Raw genomic sequence first — 27,809 nt, forward strand, 5'->3', positions numbered from 1 at the left:
GCGGTGGCTTGGGCGTCTCCGGGCCTCCTGGGGGGGGCTGGGCCGTGGACGTGGGGGTCCCACCCGGAGGGCCCGGTCCTGCCTGGGTGGGGGGTGGCTGTCTGCGCTGGGGGGGCATTGCTGCCTTGGTCCTCCGTCGCTGGGCGGGGGCCAAGTGCCCCTGCGGATGTGGGGACTCCGTGACCCTTGGGGTGTCCGCCGGGGTGGCCTCGGGGGGGGGTGGGGCCGGGTCCGGAGATCGGGCCTCCCCTGACCGGGGGGTGCACGGGCGGGCGCGGCGGCGGGGTGGCGCCATTCCCAGGTATCTATGTCTTATGTTGTCAGTATGAATGGGAGGATGTTGGACCGTTTCCCCCTCCGTCTGGGGGCTCCGGCGGCTCCGGGGGCGCCCGTGGAGGTACGGTGGGGCCCTGGCCCGGCTCGGGGGGCCGGCCCCCGTCTACTGGATGGCCGGTGGGGGGACGCGGGTGTCTTATCAGGGCCGGCTTTGCTGGTCCTGCCTCCTGGCTTCGGCCTCCGCTCCCCCTCTTGCCCCCCCTACACGATTCATACGCACATAGGCGAAAGGCGGGGGGTCCGGGTCGTGGGGGGCACTGTCCCGCGTGGCCCGGCACTCCCCGCCTCACGGTTTTAACAGCAAACTAGACACTGCACATTCAACACTTTATAAATACACTTGACAAGGACACGTAGTTCGGGAGGGGGGGGGGGGGGTCGGTGTCAATCGATGCTTGGCCCTCCCTCCTCCCTGTTTTTATGGCATTAATCACATGCACTCAACACAAGGGGCGGGAGGGGGTCCCACATCACCCGCGTTCCTTCACCGGCCTGGGCCTCGGACAGGTGGGTCGGGTTACCCGGGCCTGGCGGGGCCCGCCGTGCAGCCTGGGGTGCCTTCTGGCGGTGCTGGACCCCCTCGGGGAGGGGGAAACGGTGCGTGATTGTATGTCTGTGTCGGTGAGAATGCGGTATGGAAGGGTCCTGCCATGGAGGATTTGAGCCTCCATTGGCAGGACATCAAAAACTTAATAATTTATCAATGTTATATTATACAAAGATGGTTATTATTATTATTATTATTATTATTATTATTATTATTATTAGTATTATTATTATTATTATGTATAGTATATTATATTATTATTAGTATAGGTATCGGATAGGTGAATGGATGAATGAATGGGATGCCTGGGTCTGGGGCCCTCCGTTGTCGGGCCTGCGCGGGTGTCGCCTTGTTGGGGGGTTCCCTCTCTCCGGGCCCGTCTCCGGTCCCCCCCGCTGCCTCTACGGCGGGGGGGAGTAAAAAGCGCCCCTCTGGTCTTGGAGGGCCACTTTTGTGGGGGACGGGTGCGCCTGCCCGCGTCGGCGGCCGGGGCGGCTCTGTCTCTCCGGGCAGGCTGGCCCCCTGCCGGGTGGGGGTCGTTGGCCTGAAGGGTGAGGGCCTCCTGGCCGCGTGTCCGGCCCGGACCGGGTGGCCGGGGATTGCCTGGGTCGCGGTCCGCCGCCGCGGGATCCCTGGCTGCTTCTTTCCGCGCCGTGGGGGCCCCGCCCGCGGGCCCCCTCGGCCGCCGCCGGGTGGGGGGGGGGCCTCGCAGGCGGTGGGTTGCCTCCCTCCTACTTCTCCCCTCTGTGGGGTTTGCCGGTGGCCTGGGTTCCGGGCTCTTCCTTGTCGGCCTCTGGTCTCGCGGGTGGCGGGGTCGCTCCCCCCCTCCCCCACTATAGATACACTTCAGGTGGAGCTTTGTTTGGTTTATTACACACACACACACACACACACACACATATAGTCATTTAGTCACATACACACACACACACACACACACACACACACACACACACACACACACGCATGATCATATACATACACACACACACACACATAGACATACACACTGGCTTGTTCACCTGCATGCTGGCTCTCTAGTTTTTGGGTTTAGGTAGCGGTAGCGATAGCTTAGCTCAGACTGCGATCAGATCTCAAGATTTAGGTCGATTGCTGTTCGTGTTTTGGTTGGCTCCGTGCCGGTTTCGTGCTTTGTTTGTGGTTTTTTGTTGCAGATTTCCAGTGCTTGACGTGTGTCTCCGTGTGTTCCTGCTTCCTGGATTGGCAGTGGATGTCGTCACCCCCTCCCCACCCCCTCCCCCCCCCCCCCAAAAAAAAAAAAAAAAAAAAAAAAAACACTGGGTTTGTATGTGTATATTTATGTATGTGTACGCATATGTGTGCGTATATATATGTATATATTACATATAGTAATAATGCACATATATACACTTTTGGTTTCTACCGTCATGGTATCAATCAATAATATGTGTGCAGACAAGGTAAAAAAAAAAAAAAAAAAAAAAAAAAAAAACAGACGGGAGAACAGGTCTGTATTTCCTCCTCCTGATGCAGCGTTGAGCTCCGGCATCGCATCCCCGTCTCCTCCTCTTAATCTCGGGGGGAAAAACAATAGGACTGCTTGCGGGACCCCCGGACACGGACGTAAACAGCGAAAAAAGTAATAAAAAAGTTGAGATCAAAACGGCTGTTTTGGTCTCCATGGTGCAGAGTAGTAGCTAATATTTAAACACTTACAAAAAAATAACAAGATTACAGATTAAAGTAGAAAAAAAAAGAGAAAAAGCTCAAAGGTGAGCAGGAGCTGCTATAACGAGCTGCCACTCACGCGGCGCCATCATGAAAGTGATTTCATCCCATAAAAATGTTTTATCCCATCCCATTTGTTCTGCATTTTATGCAGAACAAATGGGATAGAGACTTAAGAATCATGTTTTGGAAAATATAGCGATGTTAAATCAGTCTGATGACGCAGAGTTGAAAATTATAATTTTGTACCAAGACAATAATCCAAAACACAGAAATTCTTAAAAGGAAAATCAAGGTGTTGTCATGGCCCAGTGAAAGTCCAGACCTCAACCTGATTGAAATGCTGTAGTGGGACCTCGAGACAGCTGTAAACGAATGTCTGTAAATCTCAATAAACTGAAGCAGCATGGTCCTAATGGTCCAAACTTCTTTACACTGATGAAAAGTTACTTAGCTCTTTACTTACTGAATTAGTTCATGATTTCTGAAAATATATTTTAAATCAATTGTTTTGCTAATTTTGTTAAATAAATTAAAATATTCTCTAATGTTATGTTATTTTCCATCTGTGGTTGTATTTACGTAATTTTAAGAACTCGTAAAGACGAAATCATTTCCTATTATGTTCTGATTTGTGAAACCTCAGAATTGACAGAGTGCAGACTTTATTTTTTATACGACTATAATGATAAGAAATAAAACAGTAAACGTCTTTGCCTTTAATGCCCTTAAAGCTGCAAAAGTTGAAAATGAATAGGATAATTCTGGTGTTGCTCGTCTACTTTCACAAAAATACACTGTTACTGAGACAGCACTGTTTCCTAATGTGGGCCATTCCATCCGACTTTGAGCATAGCAGGCTGGATGTGAGTGTGTGCTGTGACAGGGTTAACCTCATCTCAGAGCAACAATTTATTTAGATCGGGAGGAGTTGGTGCCAATGAGTGCGTTTACATGGGAAGCTTAATTCCTCTTTAATTCAGAATTAAAATTAAATCTGATTTAAAATGAGTAAAAATTACCATGTAAACACCTAATTCCGAATGAAAATGGCCTTTCCGAATTAAACTTAATTCCGAAGTGGCTGGTTTATTCCGATTTTAAATCCGAATAGAATAATTCCGCGATCATGTTAACACTCATTCCTCTTTAAATAAATTCCGGTCTTTTTTTCTGCTCGTTCCCTCGCCCTTTTGTCTCCATGACGCTTATATTCCACGCTGGGCTGGTTTTCCAAACAAAGTTTCAAGATGCAGCACGCAGTAAACGCTGGTCAAGAGCAGAGACCATTTATTTAATAAATAGCTTGGAGGACCTGGAAATAATTAAAAGAATAGATGGCAAGAAACTTAAAAATTGTAACCTTTTCAAAGTTGTAGCGGCTAAGTTTGTTTTTCTTCCGGTAGACGTAACTTCCGGTCCGCCCCCCTATCCAATCAGAACCTTCCCAACACCCAGACCTTAAAGGAGCTTGAGGCCGGATTGTGGCAGGATTTATGAAAAAAATCCGTATACATTTTAATTTTCTAGTAATAATGTCAGATGAAGCGTTCCAAACCCAAAAGAATGAGCCCTCTAGTGTATCTCTCCTTTGCCTTGAACAGGCTGTGTGCTGCAAAATGTGCTGCAATTCGGTCCCGAATTTCCCGCGCTGTCCTGCGGATGTGACGTCACATGACGCTGCAGGTGCGTTCTCCCCGTTCTCCCGTGCCGGCTTCACTGTTGGCTGCAGTACCTCCAACGGCCGTCGTGGTGAAGGGTGGCGCTAGAGAGTCTCATTTCTTAAAAGGAGCCTCATGCTCCTTTAAGAGGAATTGGAGAACACCGATCAAACGTGTTTTCCATGTAAACCTCAATTCGGAATTACTATTTCCATGTAAACTCGAAGGAAAATAGTTTAATTCGGAATTATTTAATTCTGAATAATTAATTACGAATTAAAAAACATCATGTAACCGTGGCCATTGTGACATAAATGAAGACCACAGACTCACAGACAGAGTTGACTCGGGTCACAACCGCAGTCTGCAGACTCGGCTTTGGGTAGTCATGCTGTAGATCATAACACTCTTGCGCCCTTGAATGAGGAAGAAACGCACGCACCTACTGTTCTGAATCTCCTTCATCACACTGGGTGAAATTGAATAATTGGAAAAAAATAATGATTAAAAAGGGGACAGATATGTTAACCAGTTCCCTGTGACAGTGATCTCCCCTGTGTGTGTGTGTGTTTGTGCAGGATGCTGCAGAGGAATACTGTTCTCTTATTTGCCAGATGTTCCAGATCATTTACGGCCATCAGACCATTGAGTGTGTGGACCGGGCCGGCTTTCACCACACCGTGCCGGATCGCTATTGGCTGCAGAGGAGTGAGTTTCGTAAAAAATCAGTTTGTCACAAAATTAAGTGAACTATGGGAAAATACACACAAACTTAACAAAAATCAGTTCAAAATGCACCTTCATGCAAACCCCCCTGAGGATGTTTGATTCTGGTAAACTTGTTTTGATGCTGCTTGTCTAAATGAGTAATAATAGGTAATTACCTTACTTCATCACAGATAAAAACATTTTAACATCCACAGGCCAGAATGTTTTGTTGACCACAGAAGTCATGTTGATATTTTTGCTGCATCCCTGTCTCTTCCTTGGATATCATGGCCTGGCTCCCTTGTTTAATAAGTCTATGAAGTTCTGGTGAATATTTTCTTTTACATAAATCTGCTATTCCTGTTCATTCACCCCAAACGAAAAACCACTGACTTTTAATTTCTGCATTCAATAATAATGAGAACACAGACTTTCCAACTTCAGACTGCGAAAAAATCAAAGAATGCAACGAAAAAATTATCTCATTGGGAGCTATGGTAACGTTTACCTAACCAAGGTTGCCTTACTTAGCCGATGTCGAGTCACGTCCAAAGGTAGCTTACCAAGTAAGCAGACAAATACAGTGATATTTGAGAAGTGAAATTAAGTTTATATGATTTATAGAAAGTATACAATAATTACAAAAGTATGGAGTGCATAAATCTGGCAACCCAAACAGAACAATTACATCAATATTTAGCAGGTCGTCCTTTTGCAGAAAGCCTCTAAACATTTCCTATAGCTTCCAATGAGGGTCTGGATTCTGGATGAAGGTATTTTTGACCATTCTTCTTTGCAAAACATCTCCAGTTCAGTTAGGTTTGATACTTTCTGAGCAGGGACAGCCCGCTTTAAAACACAGCACAGATTTTCAATAATATTCACGTCTGGGGACTGAGATGGCCATTCCAGAACATTGAACTTGTTCTTCTGCATGAATGCTTTCTTAGAATTTTGAGTAGTGTTTCGGTTGGTCGTTGTCTTCCTGAAGTATCCAGCCCCTGCGCAACTTCAACTTTATCACTGATTCTTGAACACTGTTCGCAAGAATCGGCTGAAACTGACTGGAATCCATGCGACCTTCAACCTTTGCCAGGACCTGGACTGGCCACACAGCCCAACAGCATGATGGAACCACCACAAAATTTTACTCTAGGTAGCAAGTGTTTGTCTTGGAATGCTGCGTTCTTCTTCCGCTATGCACCCCGCCCCTCGTTATGTCCCAATAACTCAATTTTATTTTCATTGGTCCACAGCACCTTGTCCAAAATGAAGCCGGCTTGTTCAAATATGCCGTAGCATACCTCAAGCGACTCTGTTTGTGGCATGTGCGCAGAAAATGCTTCTGCCACATTACTCTCCAATATACTGTAGCATCTCCTTGTGCAAAGTGCTCTGAATAGTTGAACGACGCACAGTGACACCATCTGCAGCAAGATCATGTTGTAGGTCTTCGGAGCTGGTCTGTGGGTTGAGTTTGATTGTTCTCACCATCCTTCGCCTCTGCTTATTTGAGACTTTTCTTGGCCTCCTACTCTGGCCTTAACTACAACTGTGTCTGTGGTCTTCCATTTGCTCATTAAGTTCCTCACAGTGGGAACTGACAGCTAGCTTTTTGTAGTGATGTGATGTTTTGTATCAAGGCTTCGAGGCATGTGTTGAGTAGCGAGGGGGGTTTCTGCAATGCGCGTATCAAGTCTTGCTTCATTCAGGAAGTGGTTTGGATTTTTCTGACAGCGATATAAACCTCTCAGGCTCCATAGAAAATGTGTGTGTTTGATGGAGAGTTGCGGTCAGTGAGAGTATATATATATAATATATAAATGTTGTATGTATGTATGTATGTATGTATGTGTGTGTGTGTGTGTGTGTGTGTGTGTGTGTGTGTGTGTGTGTGTGTGTGTGTGTGTGTGTGTGTGTGTGTGTGTGTGTGTATGTATGTATGTATGCATGCATGCATGCATGCATGCATGCATGCATGCATGCACGCACGCACGCACGCACGCACGCACGCACGCACGTACGTACGTACGTACGTACGTATGTATGTATATGAACCGATTTTTTTTAATCCACTCAGTCTTGGGGTCTATACAGGTGACAGCTGCCTAAGTGACATGTCCTACAGCTACGATCCGGAGTTTAGCTGCTGCAGCTCTTAGTAAGTAACCTCTGACATGCCTGTGCTCTTTCACATGGCAGCCTCACAAGTTTTCAATTCACAAGTTTAAATGACCGCACATTAATGACATCCTTTTCTTTAACATTAAAATGAAAATTAACGTAAATCAGACATAAATCTTCTGAATCAGATCATTTGTTTCAAATACCAAATTTGTTTAAATTTGGTATTTCAGCCAATTAAAACGTCTTCCTATTGGTTTTTAAATATGATTAATTTATTATTTTCAATATCTAACGTTATTTCTGAATTTGAATGTTGGCATATTTTCCTTTTCCTTTTATATTGGAAGAAATATGATTTATTATATTTAGGATGAAAAAAAAATCTAAACACTGCATTAACTTTCTCAGACAAACAAACTCACCATGTAATCGTAATTGTTTCTGTGTTTTTCTGTCAGTGATGGTTCCCAGGATGCTTTTGAACTTTACTACAGCGAGACGTACAGTGAAAGTTCGTCTCTGTCACTGCAGGACTCCCATCGCAGTCTGGCATCAGCCAGTGATGGAGGAGACAGTAACCCCGCCCTGCTGCTCATGCAAGAGTATATGATCATTGTGAGTGCGGGCAATATTCTTCATCACCCCCACTTATTGATTTGACTCTGATAAACATTGTCTTTTTGAATTCAGCGGAATAGCAGTTGCATCAAATTGATACATTTTAGAAAGTGAAGGGTGGCCTAATTGCATTTACATACAAAAATCAGAGAGTGCAAGGTAGTCCAAAAAGTTGGGTTGTCAGCTTTTTCTGTGTAGCAATCCTACTTAATTTAATAAACTCCTTGCGGCACCACAGCAACAAGTTTTTCTTGATTACAAAAGAAAAATAAATTGTATTAATCAATCTCTCATCTGAAAGTAGGTTCTAATCTGGATTGGTCTAAGTACATCAAATAAACACGATCAATTAAAAAAAATGTATTACAAGTTCAAATCAAACGGATCAATGTGCAGTAGTTATCTATATATATATATATATATATATATATATATATATATATACATATATATATATATATATATATATATATATATATATATATATATATATATATATATATATATATATATATATATATATATATATATATATATATATATATAGGGAAACATCTAAAACATGCAGTAGACTGGCCCTTGAGTACCGGCTTGTGTGCACCCCTGGATATAACAAAGTATTGAGATGAACTTTAGTCATTGAACAAATACTTATTTTCCACTATAATTTGCAAATAAATTCTTTAAAAATCAGACAATGTGATTTTTCTGGATTTTTTTTTTTCATTTTGTCACTCATAGTTGAGATATACCTGTGGTGAAAATTACAGGCCTCTCTTATCTTTTTAAGTAGGAGAACCTGCACAACTGGCGCCTGACTTTTTTAATCCCTGGGGTATATATACTGTATAGTATTATTAAGGTTTTCATGCATACTTTATCTTAATGAACACACATAAGTTACCTGTTTGTATCAGTCTCATGACTTAATGAAGGACCTGATATCATTTACAAAGCATGGAAAGAACAACAGAATAGTTCAACCATGGTGATAGACATGGAGGTAGAACTGTAGTGTAACCAAAGGAAAATCACATTGAAGGTTTCTTAACCAAAGTTAATTCACATATTCCAGTCTTCTATAATGGAGATGGGGCCGCTGGAGAAGCAGTCAGGTCTGGTTATTCTCCCCTTTTTGTCAGTTTTATGACTCTTACTGCTATTCTCCCCCACTGGTGCTAGGCACTTCAGGTACCTTTCGAATAGTTCTTTGTTCGGTTGGATCTTGATAAGATGTGTATCTCTGAGGGCCGTTCCTCCCCAGGTGTGACCTCACTTAAAAAGGTCATGTGTATTTCACTCTTCTTGGTTTGGGAAAGTCTGCCTGTGACTCGAGGTGTCATAAACCAGGCCTGGATCACTACATCTGTACCTGTGTTGGTAGACTGCCAAAACTTTGGTTGATGGCAGGCTTGTGTGCCTTGTGTTCAATTCCATTGTGTTTTAAGTATGGAAACTGAAGACATAAAAACTTTTGGCGCTTTTATACTAGTACCTACTCAGCTCAACTCGCCTTGCCCTCGTTTTTTTTTTTAGACACCCAGATGAGAAGTAGGAGGGTTGGAGCGAAACTGCTGTGACGTATTTGATTGTGTGATGTAAATGAATGTTCGATATCAAGTTAAAAAATGAGAGTGAAAGAATCTTCAAGCGGCAACGCTTTTTTTTTGTTTGTCTTGGCGCTGCTGAAAAGTCAGCTGGAGCCGTGAGCAGCTATGAAGAGACAGATCTCCTGGTAGATCTGGTCGTTCCTTATCGCCCGTATAAATCCCTTTTTAATTCTCTCCTCAGCACCAGGTTTATGAACATCTGCACCTCAGAGTTGGATCATGAAACAGACTTTTGTGCCCCCATTGCCTGTCGAATAAAATGAACAAGAAGCCGCGAGTCGCTGTTTCGCTGATTTCCGCCTTCTGACTTAGACATCTGCCTCCCAGCCGCCCGACCAATCGGTGGCCTTTAGTGTGATGATGTCAGATGCAGCTGACTCAGCCGCTTAGAACCTCGGCAGAATAGTTACAGATAAAGTATCTACTCGGCAAGCCTCCACCCGCCTCAACCCCTAGTGGAAAAGCACAAAACCGAGGCGAGGCGAGTCGGGCTGAGTAGGTGCTAGTGGAAAAGTGCCATTTGACTAGATGTTGCCCTGGTTATCTCAAGGAACTAATAAATATTAAAATGTGGAAGAATACTGAAATGGAAAACGAGACAATGGTAACCCCACAGCACTGCACACCTGAAGAAGTGTATGCAGAAAGGCTGGAAAAAAAGCAACAACGCAAAACGCTTTATCACGCTGTTATCTCAATGCCAGAAGATCTCTTAAATGCTGTGAGAGAGAATCGCAACCTAAGAAAGTAGAAAAAACCTTATAGACTCAACCTACTTTGAAGTGTGATGCAGGCCTGAGATGCAAAAGTGGATATATATTTTATAGTGTCTGCGAAGAAATACATGTCAAAATGAATGCAAGAATAACTAATAACATTCATATTTTTGTGCATTTTCCATATTGTTGCAGCTTTTTTTTTCATTTACGATTCTTTTTCAGGGGATGTTCAGGTTACAGTGAACCTACAGCAATAGCTTTAGCCTTCAGTTGAATATAGGTTCATATTTAGAATAAACTGTTCCACTAGTACTGTTCCACTAGAGAGCTCCTCTGGATGGGTGTGAAACAGCCACAGCAAATCAATCCAATTAAGATATTACAAACACAATTGACTTCAGACCCATCATCTGTCCGACTCATTAAAAGAAATAATTTTTCTTTTTTTTTTTCCACTTTTTGTTTAATGTTAGTATATTGCTGCTCTCTGCAAGGTCTCGCTTATAAAATCGATTTTTAATATCATTGGGACTTACCTGGTTAATTAAAGGTTTAATTATTTTTTAAAAGAAGAGAAAGAATGAACTAGGTAGGTCACAGGTAATGGCCCTTTTCCACTAGTACCTACTCAGCTCGCTTCTAACCGCCACGCCCCCGTCTTGCACTTTTCCACTACGGGCTGAGGTGGGTGGAGCCGTGCCAAGCAGATACTTTTTCTGTATCTATTCTGCTGAGGTTCTAAGCGGCTGAGTTGGCCCTGGATCTGACGTCATCACAATACACGTCACCGATTGGTCAGGGGGCGGGGCCGTCAGATGTTTGAATCAGGAGGTGGGAGTCAGCGCGAGAGCGAGTCAGCGCGAGAGCGAGTCAGCGCGAGAGCGACTCGCGCCGATTTTATTATACAGCACAAACGTCTGTTTGGTGATCCAACTCTGTGGTGCTGATGTTCATAAACCTGGTGGCTGACGAGAGAATTAAAAAAGGGATGTAGACGGGCGATAACGAACGATCAGATCCACCAGGAGCTCTGTTTTACTCTCAGCTGCTCGCGGCTCCAGCTGATTTCTCATCAGCGCCGACACAAACAAAGGAGTTGCGCTATCGAGTACGTCACAGCAGCTTCACCCCAACCCGCCCACTTCTCACCCCAACCCACCCACTTCTCACCTGGCTGTGGAAAAACAAACGAGGACAAAGCGGTTGGACCCGGGACGATGCGTGACGTGCCGTACCGAGCCGGGGCATGCTGAGTAGGTACTAGTGGAAAAGCGCCATAAGTATCTTGTAGGATGTTATTGACAAAGTTCAGCAAAAAAGTGAAGTTGTCATCTTCTGAGGGTGTGTGTGTGTGTGTGTGTGTGTGTGTGTGTGTGTGTGTGTGTGTGTGTGTGTGTGTTGGGTCCCTGTCTAGCTGCGTAACAAGCTGACTCCTGGGAAGCTGCAGCACTTTGCTGTCTTGCTGAGAGAATACAGACTGGGATCAAACATCGACCACTTCTGTTCCGAGTTGTTGCAGCTATACGGAGACAACCGCAAATTCCTGCTGCTGGGTGAGAGACACAGACAGAAACACAGAGGCAGAGAGAGGGAGAGAGATAATTGAAATTATCTGGCATCCCACGTGTTTATGGTAATATTACAAAGCAATACTTGAATGAACCAAATTCTGCATATTAGTGTGTTTTTGTGTGCATATGAATTTCATGTATGCAAGTGTCTTTAGTGTTCTGTGGCTGACACATTAATTCTGATATTAAATGCCAGCATTCTTGCAAGCAAATTTAAGCAAAATACACAGTTGTGTGCTGTTGAAGATAACCTGCCTTGGTGCAGTATCTTAAAGATCTGCCAGTGTTTGCAGAAGATGCCCATCTTTTCTAGGTATTCGGTGTAGAGTGGAGTTTTATTCCAGTCATCTGTTGGGACAACAGCATCAAAAACAGAGATTCAAATGAACTGATAGAGATCCCTGACTTTGTGCTGGAGACTGCTCTGAGTTCCTGATTGCTACTAGGGCAAAGGAAATGTTGCACAAGCTGCTATATGTAACAGATAACAAATCCTCTTCACAACACATTAAACAATGGAGTGTCTTCAGCTATAGACTTATTCTGCTCTGCTCCAAGTCTATAGAGGGAATGCGCATGACGTCACAGATGCGACTTCACAGCGGGTTATGCCCACTGAGTGTCAGAAAGACCGAGTGTCAGAAAGACTGAGTGTCAGAAAGACTGAGTGTCAGAAAGACCGAGTGTCAGAAAGACCGAGTGTCAGAAAGACTGAGTGTCAGAAAGACCGAGTGTCAGCGTAAACTTTCAGTTTGAGCAACTGGAAAACATCTAAAATGGGAAAGAGCTGTTGTGAGGTCAACTGTACTCATAGATTTAGCAAGAAATCAGAGTTATTGTTTTACAGACTGACGAAAAATAAGCTTAAAGCAGCACTATGTAACTTTTCCAGCTTAATCTAATAATTCATCATCATCATTGTGATGGTACATCAACTTCCAACAGGTTTAATGAACCTCTGTCATGGTCTGAGGGGTCTGTATCACCTTCACTGGCACTATGTAACTTTGAGGAGCATGGTAGGAACCCTGCCACACTAAAAAACTACACATTTTTACGGCTTTGACTGCTTTACGGCATACGTCACTTCCCCCTCCTTCCAGATTCGTAGTGGAGACGAAAGCTGGGCGGGGCGTGGAGCGCAGAGCTCAGGAGAAGCTGGTATCATGGCCCAAGCAGCGGAAAAACCGAAGAAAATAAAAGTTTTATCGAAGGAGGCGAAAAAAGAAAGCGGGAGAGTAACAAGCTAAATGCCCGGACAAAAATCTTTTTTTTAAAATATGCCCGGACAAGAATAAACATCGGCCCGGCGTTCACTCGCTGGCGTGAGATGAAAGACGAGGAAGGATGTCCGACCGATGGGGATTTATGGGGATAAAACAAGAGACAGAATTGTTATGATACAAATGTAAATGTAGAGTTCTATGTTCAATAAGAATCAAATTTAGAATGTTTTCACATACAGGGGATTCGTCTTGGGTTCTAGTATTTTTCCTGAGAACTGTAAAATTGTGCAGGGCTGATCTGCAAAACATTCAGTTATTCACAGGTTATAAAGTATTTTTTTATTTTGTCAGTAAGTATGTTGAACTACTAGTTTATGACGAAGTCCCTCTAAAAAACGTGACAGGAAAAAGGTGCAGAGCGTATGAGTTTGTAGGGTGCATTATCTCGCTAAAAAAACTTAAAGCAGCACTATGTAACTTTTCCACCTTAATCTAATATTTCATCATCATCATTGTGATGGTACATCAACTTCCAACAGGTTTAATGAACCTCTGTCATGGTCTGAGGGGTCTGTATCGCCTTCACTGGTACTATGTAACTTTGAGGAGCATGGTAGGAACCCTGCCACACTAAAAAACTACAAATCTTTACGGCTTTGACTGCTTTACGGCATACGTCACTTCCCCCTCCTTCCAGATTCGTAGTCGAGACAAAAATGGGCGGGGCGTGGAGCGCAGAGCTCAGCAGAAGCTGGTAACCCGTTGCTGTGTTGTAGCTGCAGCAGCTGCACACATAGCAGAGGTGGGGAAAAGATCGCTAATGGTTTAACTTTTCACCGCTTTCCTGCTCGGAGGCAGAACCAAGGAGGCCAAGTATCTGAGATAACAGAGTAGGGATGGGAATTGATAACATTTTTTCCATTCCGATTCCATTTTCGATTCTGCTTAACGATTCGATTCTTTATCGATTCTCTTATCGATTCTCATTTGGAAAAAAGGAGAAGAAACAATTTTAGTATCAACTTTGTTTTAATAAAACAAAGTTGATACTAAAATTCCTCCTCGATGGTGCCAGGGGGTCCCCACAAAATGATTTGTAATATACAGTAAAATATGTATTTAATATAAAATAATAATAATAAAATTAAAGCTGCAAGCAGCAATGAACGGGCCCTCGCACTCACGGCCACCGCCCCCCATAAGTATCAGAAATGACACCACCCACGACTTCCTATGTCAAACCATTGAAAAGTTATAGCAGAAAAAAGGGACAACCAATCAGAAGAAGGGGCGGGGCTAATTCAGGCCAATGAAGGTCAAGGACTCCATACAGAATCTGATGACACCACCCACGACTCTCTATGTCAAACCATTCCAAAGTTATAGCAGAAAATCGGGACAACCAATCAGAAGAAGGGGCGGGGCTAATTAAGGCCAACGAAGCTTAAGGACTCATTACAGAGTCCCATGACACCACCCACGACTTCCTATGTCAAACCAATCAAAAGTTATAGCAGAAAAAAGGGACAACCAATCAGAAGAAGGGGCGGGGCTAATTTAAGCCAATGAAGGTCAAGGGCTCCATAAAGAATCTGATGAGACCACCCACGACTCTCTATGTCAAACCATTCCAAAGTTATAGCAGAAAAAAGGGACAACCAATCAGAAGAAGGGGCGGGGCTAATTAAGGCCAACGAAGCTTAAGGACTCATTACAGAGTCCCATGACACCACCCACAACTCTCTATGTCAAACCATTCAAAAGTTATGGCAGAGAAAAGTATTCTAGGGGGCGCTGTTGAGCCGTTAGGCCACGCCCATTAATGCAAACCATGAAATATCAAATGTATTGCCAAGTCTGGCTTGCATGCAAAATTTGGTGACTTTTGGAGAACTATCAAATATGGACTAATCACATGAAGGGGGGGGGCGCCTTTTGGCGTCTAGCGTCGCCACGGTAACACTTTTGAAAGAGAAAAGTAATGCGTGGTGTCGCAGGATGTAGACGCACATTTTGATGTATAACACACCTGGGGGCACGTTACGGTTCGGGCTGAATTAACTGCCGAAGGAATGGCATAAATTTCGCCAAAATGACACAATGTATTCAAAATGGCCGACATCCTGTTCGGTTTCGGCCATGGCTCTAAGAGACTTTTCTTTAAGTTGTGCCATGATACAGGTGTGTAGCGATTTTCGTGCATGTACGTCAAACCGTATTGTGGGGCTTGAGGCACAAAGTTTTCCGGGGGGCGCTGTTGAGCCATTTTGCCACGCCCATTAATGCAAACCATGAAATATTAAATTTATCGCCAGGCCTGGCTTGCATGCCAAATTTGGTACCTTTTGGGGAACTATCAAATATGGACCAATCAGATGAAGGGGGGGTGCGCTTGTTGGTGTCTAGCGTCGCCACGGTAACACTTTTGAAAGAGAAAAGTAATGCGTGTAGTCGCAGGATGGAGACGCACATTTTGATGTATAACACACCTGGGTGCACGTTACGGTTCGGGCTGAATTAACTGCCGAAGGAATGGAATAAATTTCGCCAAAATGACACAATTTATTCAAAATGGCCGACATCCTGTTCGGTTTCGGCCATGGCTCCAAGAGACTTTTCTTTAAGTTGTGCCATGATACAGGTGTGTAGCGATTTTCGTGCATGTACGTCAAACCGTATTGTGGGGCTTGAGGCCCAAAATTTTTCCGGGGGGCGCTGTTGAGCCATTTTGCCACGCCCATTAATGCAAACCATGAAATATCAAATTTATCGCCAGGCCTGGCTTGCATGCCAAATTTGGTGCATTTTGGGGAACTATCAAATATGGACCAATCAGATGAAGGGGGGGTGCATTTGTTGGCGTCTAGCGTCGCCACGGTAACACTTTTGAAAGAGAAAAGTAATGCGTGTAGTCGCAGGATGGAGACGCACATTTTGATGTATAACACATCTGGGTTCACGATACGGTTCGGGCTGAATTAACTCTCAAAGGAATGGCATATATTGCTCCAAAATTACGCAATTAATTCAGAATGTTCAAAATGGCCGACTTCCTGTTCGGTTTCTGCCATGGCGCCAAGAGACTTTTCTTTTAGGTGCTACATGATACAGGAGTGTACCAATTTACGTTCATGTACGTCAAACCGTATTATGGGGCTTGAGGCGCAAAGTTTTCTCTGTCTGAACCAACCAGATGAAGGGTGGGCGCGCTTTTTGGCGTCTAGCGTCGCCACGGTAACGCTTTTGAAAGAGAAAAGTAATGCGTGGTGTCGCAGGATGGAGACGCACAATTTTATGTATAACACACCTGGGTGCACGTTACGGTTCGGGCTGAATTAACTGCCGAAGGAATGGCATAAATTTCGCTAAAATGACACGATTAATTCAAAATGGCCGACATTCTGTTCGGTTTCGGGCATGACCCCAAGAGACTTTTGTTTAAGTAATCACATGATACAGGTGTGTACTGATTTTCGTGCATGTACGTCAAACCGTATCGTGGGGCTTGAGGCACAAAGTTTTCAAGGGGGCGCTGTTGAGCCATTTTGCCACGCCCATTAATGCAAACCTTTAAATATCAAATTTTTCGCCAGGCCTGACTAGGGTGCAAAATTTGGTGACTTTTTGGGAATGTTAAGGGGGGCAAAAAGGCCTTTACTTTGTCAGGAAAATAATAATAATAATAAAAATTCCTGCAAATACAATAGGGCCTTCGCACTGAAGGTGCTCGGGCCCTAATAAATATTCTTCTGTAGAAATTAACTAAAAACAACAAATTATTTTGTAGCAATTACACAAGAATGTCCAGTAACATTTTCAACACCACAAACTTAGTCACTGCTGGTGACATTCATCTATTCTGGCCTGATACTCTTCCCTGCCTTGATGAAAGGAGAATCTAGCGGTAGATGCTCTTTAACTTCTCCATAGATGAGCTGACGAGCTGCAGCTGTCAGGAGCTCCGCTGTCCGCCGGAGCGCAGCTCTTCTAAAGCGTGATTTATGGTCCCGCGTTAAATCGACGCAGAGCTTACGGCGTAGGTTACGCGGCGACACGCGCCGTACAATGCGTGTAGCCGCGAACCCTACGCCGTAGGCTCTGCGTTGGTGTAACGCGGAACCATAAATCAGCCTTACCACACGCCGGCTGACTCCGCGCTCCAAGCGCATCAGCCGGCCGAGTCCTAACAGTTTCCCCCCTTTGTTAAAATGTCCACATTGGAAGAATTGTCGCCCTGTTGTCATCCTTTTTGGTAAAATGTAACCAAACTTTCGAGCGTTTATGCCGCTTTGTCCCCGTGTTTTCCTGCTGGGCGCAAATGCGCACGCAACGTGCTTGGTGACGTCATGCGAAAAAGGCAAACGATTCCAAGGAATTGAAACACTGGGAACCGGTTCTCAACAAGACCCGGTTCTCGATTCCCATCCCTATAACAGAGTGTAGTGTTTGAACCAACGTCTTCAACTAAGGTACTTAAGACCTCCCAATTTAGTTCACTATGCAGCCAGGTAATGTCCAGAATAACCAGGACAAGAGGCAGTTGACTCGCAAAAATAGTTTATTACAAAAATAACTTAAATTTAAACAGGGCACGCGTCACATACATTAGGCAAAAGCACACGTCATCCAAGTGACGGTAAGGGGATAAATAGAATCAGCTCACGCATTCAGGACCCAATACAAGGAAACCCCAAACCAGTAGAGTAACAACGCCACTGCACTCTAAGGAATCACTCGCACGGCCTCAAGGTTGGGTTTGCACTGCAACCAAAATATAAGCACACAAAACAAAAGGGAGCACTAAATGTTAGTGCGATAGCTTCCCCCAAACCGGTGGCCACTAAGGCGCTGTCTGGCGCCTGGTAAATATTGCACTTAGCCCAACTAAAATTAATAACAAACAAAAGAAAAAAAATAAACTAAGAAAACAAGAAGGCCCAAATGAAAACTAATTATTAGGAGGCAAAAAAACAGTGACCGTCACTTCTCTCGCAGACAGTCCTATGAACACAGACATGAGTGTTAAATTTTGTTCCACAAGTTAAGATACAATACTTAAATAAAATACGCCATTCGACATGCTGTACCTTCAAGTAGCTTTACTAGCACCCCGACCAGCAGTTAATAGGTTGTCGCCCTTTAAAGTTGTTTTTAACTAGCACCCGGACCAGCAGTTATTTTTTTTGTCAGAGACAGATACTAAAAAAACATAAAACACGTTTCAACACCACAAAATTCAATGCATTCACAGTTAAATAAATATAAAGTGCATGACTTACAATCGTCAACCTCACACAATGTCCACACTCTCCTGCTCAGCATGCAGATGACTGGAGGTTACACCAACATCTATTGCCTTTACGGGGCTGAATCTGCCCCAACTGCTGCTGCTGCTTTTCTAGTAAAGTAAATGTATATCCTATAAAGTAATGTTTTTAATGCAGTACACTTTGAATAAAATATTTTTTTCCTTCAAATCACGACCTACCACAACAAATGTTTGGCGCCCCTTCTGGTGCATGTCTGCACTTCCGCGTCTTGTTCAGGTGAGAGGGAGAGAGAGCGCTGCTTCTGCTCTCCCTTTAAAGGCTCCCCAGGGTCCTAAAACCATCCCTGTTACAAGAGTGAAAGAGTCGTCGGCTCGGTTGAATCGCGGCTGTAACGACCAACATAACGTTCCACAGTAAACCACAAACAAACACTCACACAGACCGGGGTCGGATCAAAATACGGGTTAATTAAACCACAAACAAACACTCACACAGACCGGGGTCGGATCAAAACACGGGTTTATTAAACCACAAACAAACACTCACACAGACCGGGGTCGGATCAAAACACGGGTTTATTGAACCACAAACAAACAAACCCACAGACCGGGGTCGGATCAAAACATGGATTTTATTCCCCACTTCTCCAGCTAAACGCAGTTTCTGGCCAGCTCTCTGCGGTGCGATTAACCCCAATCTTCAGATAAAACTAGTTTGTTGAGGAAAAGATATTAACTCTATTTGTAGCTGCAGAGGAAAAAAATTATCTCACGAGGAAAACTAAAATATTACTCACGCCTCGAAGCCTCAGCATAATATAGCAGTCAAAAAAAAAAAGAAAAGAGAAGTAAGAGTGATACAAAACATGTACTCTATGTTGTACTATTATACAAATTTATTGAAACACATGGCGAGTCAAACATTTAACAAAGCAGCTGCCAAACACTCCTAAACAAGGTAGCCTAAAACGTGGGTTGTGCAGAACTGCGGCAGTAAATCCTCATCGGAGCTCCACTCTTTGATAGGGATTTCATATGAACCCAAACCGTTAATAATCATTATTTTCTCCATATACCGCTCCCTGGCCCCCTTGTTTAAGGTATCCCGGTAAATTCCAGTTCTTTTCCAGCAGTTTAACATCTTTTTTTTGCGTTCCGTCTGTTCACTTGGTGAAACAGAAAAGTAGTTTTGAAAGTCTGTCCCGTCTTCTCTCATCAAAACAAAGGCACGCGACGGGCACAGGATCTTTCCAGCAGTACGCGCTGGTGCTCATGGGAAATGTAGTGTTCTTTCTGGTAAAGCACTACCGCTTTTGTCCAAAGGAGCCGCCAAACTCAACAAAAGCTGAAAGTTACATTGTGCTGCTTTAATAAAACCAAGTTGAACTTGTGTTTTTCAATATCGTCATATTATATTGTTTAGCCAAAAATAGATACATTAGCTCTGCCCTTTCCATCCTGCAAACGACCGCTGAAAACAAAAAAGTAATTTTGAAAGTCCGTCCCGTCTTATTTCATTATCAAAACAAATGCACGCGACGGGAACAGGATCTTTCCGGCAGTACGCGCTGGTGCTCATGGGAAATGTAGTGTTCTTTCTGGTAAAGCACTACCGCTTTTGTCCAAAGAAGCCGCCAAACTCAACAAAGCTGAAAGTTACATTGTGCTGCTTTAAGAGAGACAAATGGATCCCTGCAATTCGCAGAAACAATTGGATTCCAGGCACCGAAATGTGGATTTGCGGTTCCCGTTTTTGTAATGTTGGATTTTTGGGTAGCCAACGTTAAACGGTCAAATCATAAAGTTCGGTGTCCTCATCACTTTAATTTCTACAACAAATCCTGCCTTGAAGTAGGACCAAGCATCAAGACTTTTGTATGCCTTCAAGCTTTGCTTCCTGTATTTCCCTGGCGTAATTAAGTACATATAAATATCAGGAAACTCGACTCGTGGCCAAATATTAATGTCCATGGACCACTGGTTCCTTGGGAAACTGTACGGGTCACTGTCAAGTCCAACTGCCTTTAATTTAAGCCCATAATCGGCTGTTATCCCGTCTTCTCCACTAGTTGCAGCTGTTTTTGCCACTCAGTGTGAGTAAGGGGGCTGGTCCAGTGGGAAAGTGACGTCAACGCAGACCCTCTATTCATGGTAACAGGGTTCTGCTGGAGCCTATTCCAGCTGTCAGCAGCCGATAGTGTGTAAATTTAAGAGCCACAACTGGATGTTTGAGTTCCTGATCATTTCTATTACAATGACATCAGACCTCAGTTTGTTATGTAATATGCAAACTGAACAAACACACCTGTAAACAGAGCTGTCTTGTCACATGGCAAATGTTTTCTTCACTTTGTATTTTCTGGTTACAATGTTACTCATATTATTGATCATTCAGTTCTGGACAACAAAGTTATTTTTTTAACTGTCACATTGTCTTTTTTATTGCATCCATCGTGTCCTAGGCATGCGCCCATTCATCCGAGACAAAGATGTTGGGACATTTGAGAGTTTCTTGGAAAGTATTGGGATCCGGGAGGGCGGAATCTTAACGGACAGCTTTGGACGGATTAAACGGAGCATGAGCAACACATCGGCCACAGCCATGAGAGAGTATGTGGGGACATGGGGAATCAGCTTATAAATGGGATTTTCAAAGTGGAATCTGGTCTGCTTCTTATGTTTTATGTTTGACATTACATTTAAGAATTAAAACCCTCAGAGAATATTTGTGTCCATTATGGTGGATCACATTTAGGGACTGCAGCTCCTCTTATCTGTGCCTGTCATTATTGTTTCTTGATAATCTAATTCAGTTTGGCTTAAAGGAGCATGAGGCTCCTTTTAAGAAATGAGACCCTCTAGTGCCACCCTTCGCCACGACGGCTGTCGGGGGTACTGCAGCCAACAGCGAAGCCGGCACGGGAGAACGGGGAGAACGTGCATGACGTCACATCCGCAGGACAGCGCGGGAAATTCGGCCCCCGAATTGCAGCACATTTTGCAGCACACAGCCTGTTCAAGGCAACGGAGAGATACGCTAGAGGGCTCATTCCTTTTGGTTTGGAACTCTTCATCTGAACATTATTACTAGAAAACTTAAAGCCAATATCCCTCAAATGTGTCTAAAAGGGTGTAACAAGAAAAACTTCGCTCCAGTACTCCATGCCTGGCTTTTTTTATGACGGTGTTTTTTGCGCAGTGAAAAACGCGTCCTTTTCCCCCTTTCCTGTCAATCATTGCCCCGCTCCTCCTCCCAACGCCCCGCCCCCCCATCCTCCACTCCTGGAGTGATTTAGCGGACCTATACGTAATAGGTCCGCCACCCAACCAGATGCGCCGTTTTTGCATAATTATGCGGAAATTCCCAGAAAGCACACAATACACTGAATGTTAAAAGTTCGTTTTTTTTGGGTGTAATTGATGTCAAGACACCCAACTAAACACAAAGAATCAAGAAAAATTTGTTTTTCATGTCTCAATCCCTTTAAGTATTGGCAGAAATTGTCCATTTTTTGGAGACATTAGAGTGAGAAAATTGAGCTTACAGGCATTTGCTGCCAAAGAACAAGATAACCTACATCAATCCAGACACTGCACTGGATTTTGCTGGTGATTCATGGAGTGTTGGAGGAAACAGTTTCATAAAACTATTGGGAACCTGGGACAGAGTAACCCTAACCCTATTTATATAGATTTGTGGAAAGATTAAAAATGTAACATGTAGGGTAGAGGGTAAAACCTAGAGAAGAAAATGTAGGAATAATAAACTTTAAAGTTTTTGAACGATACATAAACCCGGTCTATTTTCTTCTAAAAGTGCAACAGTTTAATGTTTAACCATCATCCTAATGGATGTAAACTTACCTAATGTAATGTAGTTTTACAAAATAGGGCCTCCACAAACCAGGGGTGGACTGGGATAAAACACCGGCCCTAGCATTTTGACCCAGACCGGCCCATCCTGCAAACCGCCCATTTTTGTGTGCCCTTAAATATGTATATGAACTAATTTAATCCTTAAAACCACTAGTGCCATGCAATTAGTTTGTGAGGATCCGTTAGAATGGACACATTTGATACTACCATGAAGGGTCATTTAATTAGAAAGATCTAAATTTACAATCCGCAAAAGTAATGACTCTTAAAGATAAACTCACACTCCTATGTGTTCCTCTAAGTTTAATGGAAAAGAAACGAGAAAGTAGAACCATGACAAATGGTTTTCTGCACTAGCGGAGCAGGCGGGGGGGCAGAGGGACCAATGGGTTGCATATCAATGTCTTTTTCCCGGTATGCCAGATTGCCAGTCAGTGCCTGGCCCAAACTGAATCTTGCATAGGGTCCCCAAAAAGCCAGAAAACAGCCCCCAATGCTACATATCAACAATAATGGTCAGCAGTGGCAATAAGTTGAAACTGGCTTACAAGTCAACATGACAAAAGCAAGGCAATTAAGCTACCCAAGACAGAAATAATAGAATTGAGGAAGAGGAAAGAGGTGTGATGTAGGTACCGTAGATACTGAACAAGGGTAAATGTTTGACTGTGTAATTAAAGCAGCAATATCTACGGCTATAGGGGATCATCAGAGCTAAGAAAAAAAAAACCTGAAAAATTGCTTTAAATGGCAGTTACATTTCATCTTTAGGGGGAAAATGTTACGTATCGGTTTTATGTTTGGAACCCCAGAATGCAGAGACAGAGACAAAGTCAGTTTTAACGTGTTTATTGGTAAACACAGCGTTTCCAAAAACGTAGAACGAGGCAGGTGAAGGTGGCGGAGGACAGGGCTGAGCACAGGTAGACGCTGGAGCACACGCAGAGTATTCAGGCATGGCAGAGAGGCACCCCGTTATCTGCACAAAATCCCAGGAATGAATAAGAGGGAAGACTGAACACAAGAAGTCACAGGAAACTGAAGCCACTGTCATACCAGTTGTGACGGAATAATCTGGCGCAGGTGTGGTGTCTTGGCCAGGCTTTCTAGATGTCTGGGATGAGAACCAGGTGAGCCTCGTTGAGCATGCCAGCCTGACCACGCCCTCCGCTGCTCATGCTGCCAGGGAGAGAGAAAGGGGTGGAGGGAAAAAGGAAAACAGAGCCTTCCAAAAACAAACAAAACCATTGATATATATAAAGGCTAGATGACTCAAGGTGGAGTCTCCAGCGTGGAGTCTCCAGCCATCTTAGGTCTCTTTGGTGCTCTATCGTTGTTGCTCTTGGAGGGTGAGTGGTCTGTACAGACAAAAATACTCAGAACTTGCTGAAATCTTGACGGATTTACAAACGGCTTGGTTTATTATAAACGTCATTAACGTGGGTATGATTCGGGATGCTTTGGACATGTTGAAATTGTATCTTTTCTTTTCGAAAAACGACTTAATCATGCAGCACATACAATAGTTGTGTATCACCACTAACTAACGTTAACGTTACTTTCCCAAGTTATCAAGGGTGACCACAATCGAAAATTTCAATTATTATACAGCTTCTAATGACGATTTTATGACAACCTATTGACAACCTGTTGTGAACTGATTGTAGCAGGTTTAGTGTCCTAAAAGTAACTTTAAGGATGCAAAACTTCAGCTCTCATTGATTATACTTTTAAGATCAGGGATGCAAACTTGTCAGCTTTAGGTTACGGCCCGTTACGGCCCAAAATATGGTAATGAAGTGAATTGTGAAAATACATGTAATAATATGTTGTACTATATATATATATATATATATATATATATATATATATATATATATATATATATATATATATTATTGCCTTGTTATAATGTCATAATATTAATACATCATAATGTAATAATATATAAACATGTTATAATATCATATAAATTAATGTTATATTGTAATAATGTAATAATGTTATATATATATATATATATATAAATATATATATATATATATATATATATATATATATATATATATATATATATATATATATATATATATATATATATATACATGTTATAAGGTAATAATATATATGTATATATGTTATAATGTAAATATACATATTACTAAGAATAGAAAGTTTGTCAATGTTTATAATTATTCACAAGTATGCAGTGTCATATCTCTGACGTTCATAACAAACCAAACTGTTTGAAAATCTGTTGAATTGAGCAAGTTAAGGTTGTTTAAGCAGTACATGCACCATTAAACACAATGTTATGAGTGAGCGAGCTCCCCCGAGGCAAGATGGCCGCTGTGTGACGACGTCGCTCTGCATTGGCAGCAGCGCGGGCTCACGAGTCATCTAGCCTTTATATATATATATATATATATATATATATATATATGTATATGTATATATATATGTATATATATATATATATATATATATATATATATATATATATATATATATATATATATATATATATATATATATATATATATATATATATAGAGGCTATATATAAACAAAACACCAACAAAATGTAGCCATGACAGAAAAAATGCTATTCTTTTGTTTAAACAATGGCAGTGTGAGGAGACATAGTAAAAAGGGCCTTTGGTTCTTGGTGTCAGTTTGGTTTCTTACTACAAATTGTACATAAAATGAAGTGCACTTTTGTGGATAAATTGATTCCTTTCTCACCAGGTATGATCATGGCTCCCTGGGCTCAGGATCTCAAGAATTTAACCGACGCATCACTGACATTACCCATGACATTGAAGCACTCGGCTTCCGGGACACACATGGAGACATTGAGGAAGAAGACTATTACCTGTGACGGACAGGTGGACTGTTTTTGTGGGCCTTCTGTGATGGAGGCGAAAGAAAATAGAGAATACACACATTATTACTATGACCCTACATGATTTTTAATATTTTTATCCCGATTTTTTTCCCCATTTTATCAACCAGTGCTGGGCATTGCTCCCTCTACCAACCCCGGGAGAGCCCACACTGAGCTCAAGTCTCCTCCTTAACTTTAAGTGAGCTTCTTTTCACCAGACAGGGTGGGGCTTCTCTGGCCGGGCGTAGCGCATGGAAGGATCCCGTCATTCTGGCCAGATCCTCCCCACCCCATCTGGCACCCCGGCTGGCCAGAACTGCTGCATGTTTTTGTGAGGATTTTGTGATTAGCTACATCACATTAGCTACCCAAGGGAACACAGGGAGAACATGCAAACTCCACACAGCAAGGCCATTTCGCCAACCCGACCCAGGGTGTGGGCACTGAAGTCATGGGGGAACTTAACACGCCCACAGCGTCCCCAGCAGGAATTCAACCCAGGACCTAGCTATGACTGCACTACCAGCTGCACCACCGTGAACACCCCCCAGATGGGGTAAGTTGGAGCCTATAAGTGGAATTGGTTGGACCTTGTCAACCATTAGGAGTGGAAAGCATTGCAGATGGGAGTATCTGTGCATGAGCGACCAGACTGGATAGCTACTGTATGTTTGGACAGGGTCAGTTCATCAGCAGTGAAGACGTGGTAGATGTTACACCTTTGTTTAGAATCATAAACTGGAGAGTGTCACGTTTTCGTCACTTCCCGTTTTATTTTGAAGCCCATGTCTTTGTGTTTGAGTTTTGTTTGACCTTTCTGTTCTCCATCTGCCCTGATCGTCTGCACCTGTTTCTCGTTAACCTTTGTGTAAATCTGGTCTTGTCTTTCCCTTTCTCCCTGCTGGTCCGTACTGTTTTCCTCGGTCCGTGTACTTCGCGGCCATCCGTTTTTTGTTTTGAAATGACAAAATAAAAATAGAGAAATAATGCGTTTCCCGTTTTTTGTTTTGATAATAAAAAACGTAAAACGGATTGTTATCCATTATCCGTTAAGCTCTGCAGAAGCCTGATAACGAGCCATTCATTAGAATCAGGTGTGTTGGAGGAGGGAAACATCTAAAACATGCAGGGCAGTGGGTCCCGTGGACCAGAGTTGAGAAACACTGCTTTAAATCATATAAAAATATCATGGGATTACATTTTAGCAGCAGGGATCAGCTGCATAATATATGGACCTGTGGAATGATTTAGTGGGGAACCTGCCACCAGCTCGTGGAGTTCCATGTGAAGCTGCATTTTCAGTAGATGATGAAGATGAAGAAGCAGATGACGAGGCTTGAAAGCTAAAAGAGGGGACAGCAGGGTCAGTGTATCTTTTGGTCATTGGATTTTTCCATCATGAGTGGGAATCAAAAAACAAAAAACGATTGGTTTATTTGATTTTCCTTTTAAAACAAAAAACAAATATTGAATTACACTGCATTTTTTCTTTTTTTGTGTTAATATGATGATTTAACAAAGATTCAAAATACGCTTTTATTTTCGTTTTCTATTTTATATAAGAAAAATGAAATCACTAATCAACAGGAACGAAAAAACGAAGTTGCAGTTTTACAGTCAGCCAGTAGGGTACACTGTGGTTAAAAACAAGACGATCTGCAGCACGGTCTACTGCAGACGCACAGACGTACCATGCTCAGAGCGCACGAGAGACACAAGCGGGAGACAAGGAGCGGACGACTTCGAACATGGACCAATATACTGTTTTCAGAAAGAGCAAGCGAGTTTCTAGAACTGACGTCAGCCCATTATCCCCACAACAAATGACCCGAGTCCCGTTGCTGCTTTGACCTGGTGTTTTACTGTTGCTATGACAACTGTAGCTACATCTGGGGCCGTAATGTCAGTAAATACGAGTAAAATACATGCCTCGCGTATAGTGTGAATGCACCGCAGAAAACACAGGGGGGGGGAATCGTAGCCTAGAGTGGCTGGCTGGAGTGGGACGGGGTGGTACAGAACAACTTCCCCTGGAGAGAATTGTCACAGGAATGCCTGTCAAATATCCAGAACTAAGTTCACTCGGTTGTAAATGCCAGAATATGAATAAACGGTTGTTTTTGGTTCGTTTTTTCGTTCCTGTTGACTAGTGATTTCATTTTTCTTATATAAAATAGAAAACGAAAATAAAAGCGTATTTTGAATCTTTGTTAAATCATATTAACACAAAAAAAGAAAAAATGCAGTGTAATTCAATATTTGTTTTTTGTTTTAAAAGGAAAATCAAATAAACCAATCGTTTTTTGTTTTTTGATTCCCACTCATGACGGAAAAATCCAATGACCAAAAGATACACTGACCCAGCAGCAGTGGAAACGATTAGGAAATAGAATCGGATAACGGATAATAGATAATGGATAACTTTCCGTTTTTCGTTTTTTATCATCAAAACAAAAAACGGGAAACAGATTATTTTGGATTATTTTTCTATTTTTATTTTGTCATTTCAAAACAAAAAACGGATGGCCGCGAAGTACACGGACCTTCCTCCCTCCGTGTTTCCATGTCAGATTTTTGTCATGTTCATGTTTTTGGTTTTTCTGGATCCTGCTCAGCAGTGCTTTTTGTTTGTTTGGAACTCCTGCCTTCTGGGGCCTGTACTACGAAGCGGGATTTGGGGTTAGCGAGGTAACTTCAGGTTTAACCCTGGGTTTTCAGGACTACGACGGTGGTTCACTTCTTACCGGGGTACATCGCCATGGTAACTTATGCTGAACAGCTAACCTGCTCCGGAGCAGGTTATGTTCGAGATACAGATCGCCGGGTATAAAAGCACCGCCCACTGACCAATCAGCTCTCTTGGAAAATGGCATGCCCTTTCGAAGAGAATCTAGTGGAGCTCGGTGCGCGGATCGTGAGAGGATCCCTCCGAAGAGAACGCGTA

The 27,809-nt window shown here is 42.9% G+C and overlaps 1 protein-coding gene across 1 annotated transcript in view; it reads left to right on the forward strand.

Moving 5' to 3' along the window:
* The window catches only part of ccm2l (CCM2 like scaffold protein), a 51,158-nt gene extending 24,889 nt beyond the window's left edge, over positions 1-26,269 (forward strand). Inside the window, exons 6-11 of the mRNA XM_061735118.1 lie at positions 4,833-4,962; positions 7,060-7,123; positions 7,548-7,704; positions 11,451-11,589; positions 20,565-20,712; positions 24,727-26,269. Of these exons, the coding sequence (XP_061591102.1) occupies positions 4,833-4,962; positions 7,060-7,123; positions 7,548-7,704; positions 11,451-11,589; positions 20,565-20,712; positions 24,727-24,859 (771 nt within the window). The 3' untranslated portion in view covers positions 24,860-26,269. The remainder of the gene's footprint in view (positions 1-4,832; positions 4,963-7,059; positions 7,124-7,547; positions 7,705-11,450; positions 11,590-20,564; positions 20,713-24,726) is intronic.
* Positions 26,270-27,809: the final 1,540 nt, after the last annotated feature.

Source organism: Cololabis saira, chromosome 12, assembly GCF_033807715.1.
Source record: "Cololabis saira isolate AMF1-May2022 chromosome 12, fColSai1.1, whole genome shotgun sequence".
Taxonomy (NCBI): domain Eukaryota; kingdom Metazoa; phylum Chordata; class Actinopteri; order Beloniformes; family Belonidae; genus Cololabis; species Cololabis saira.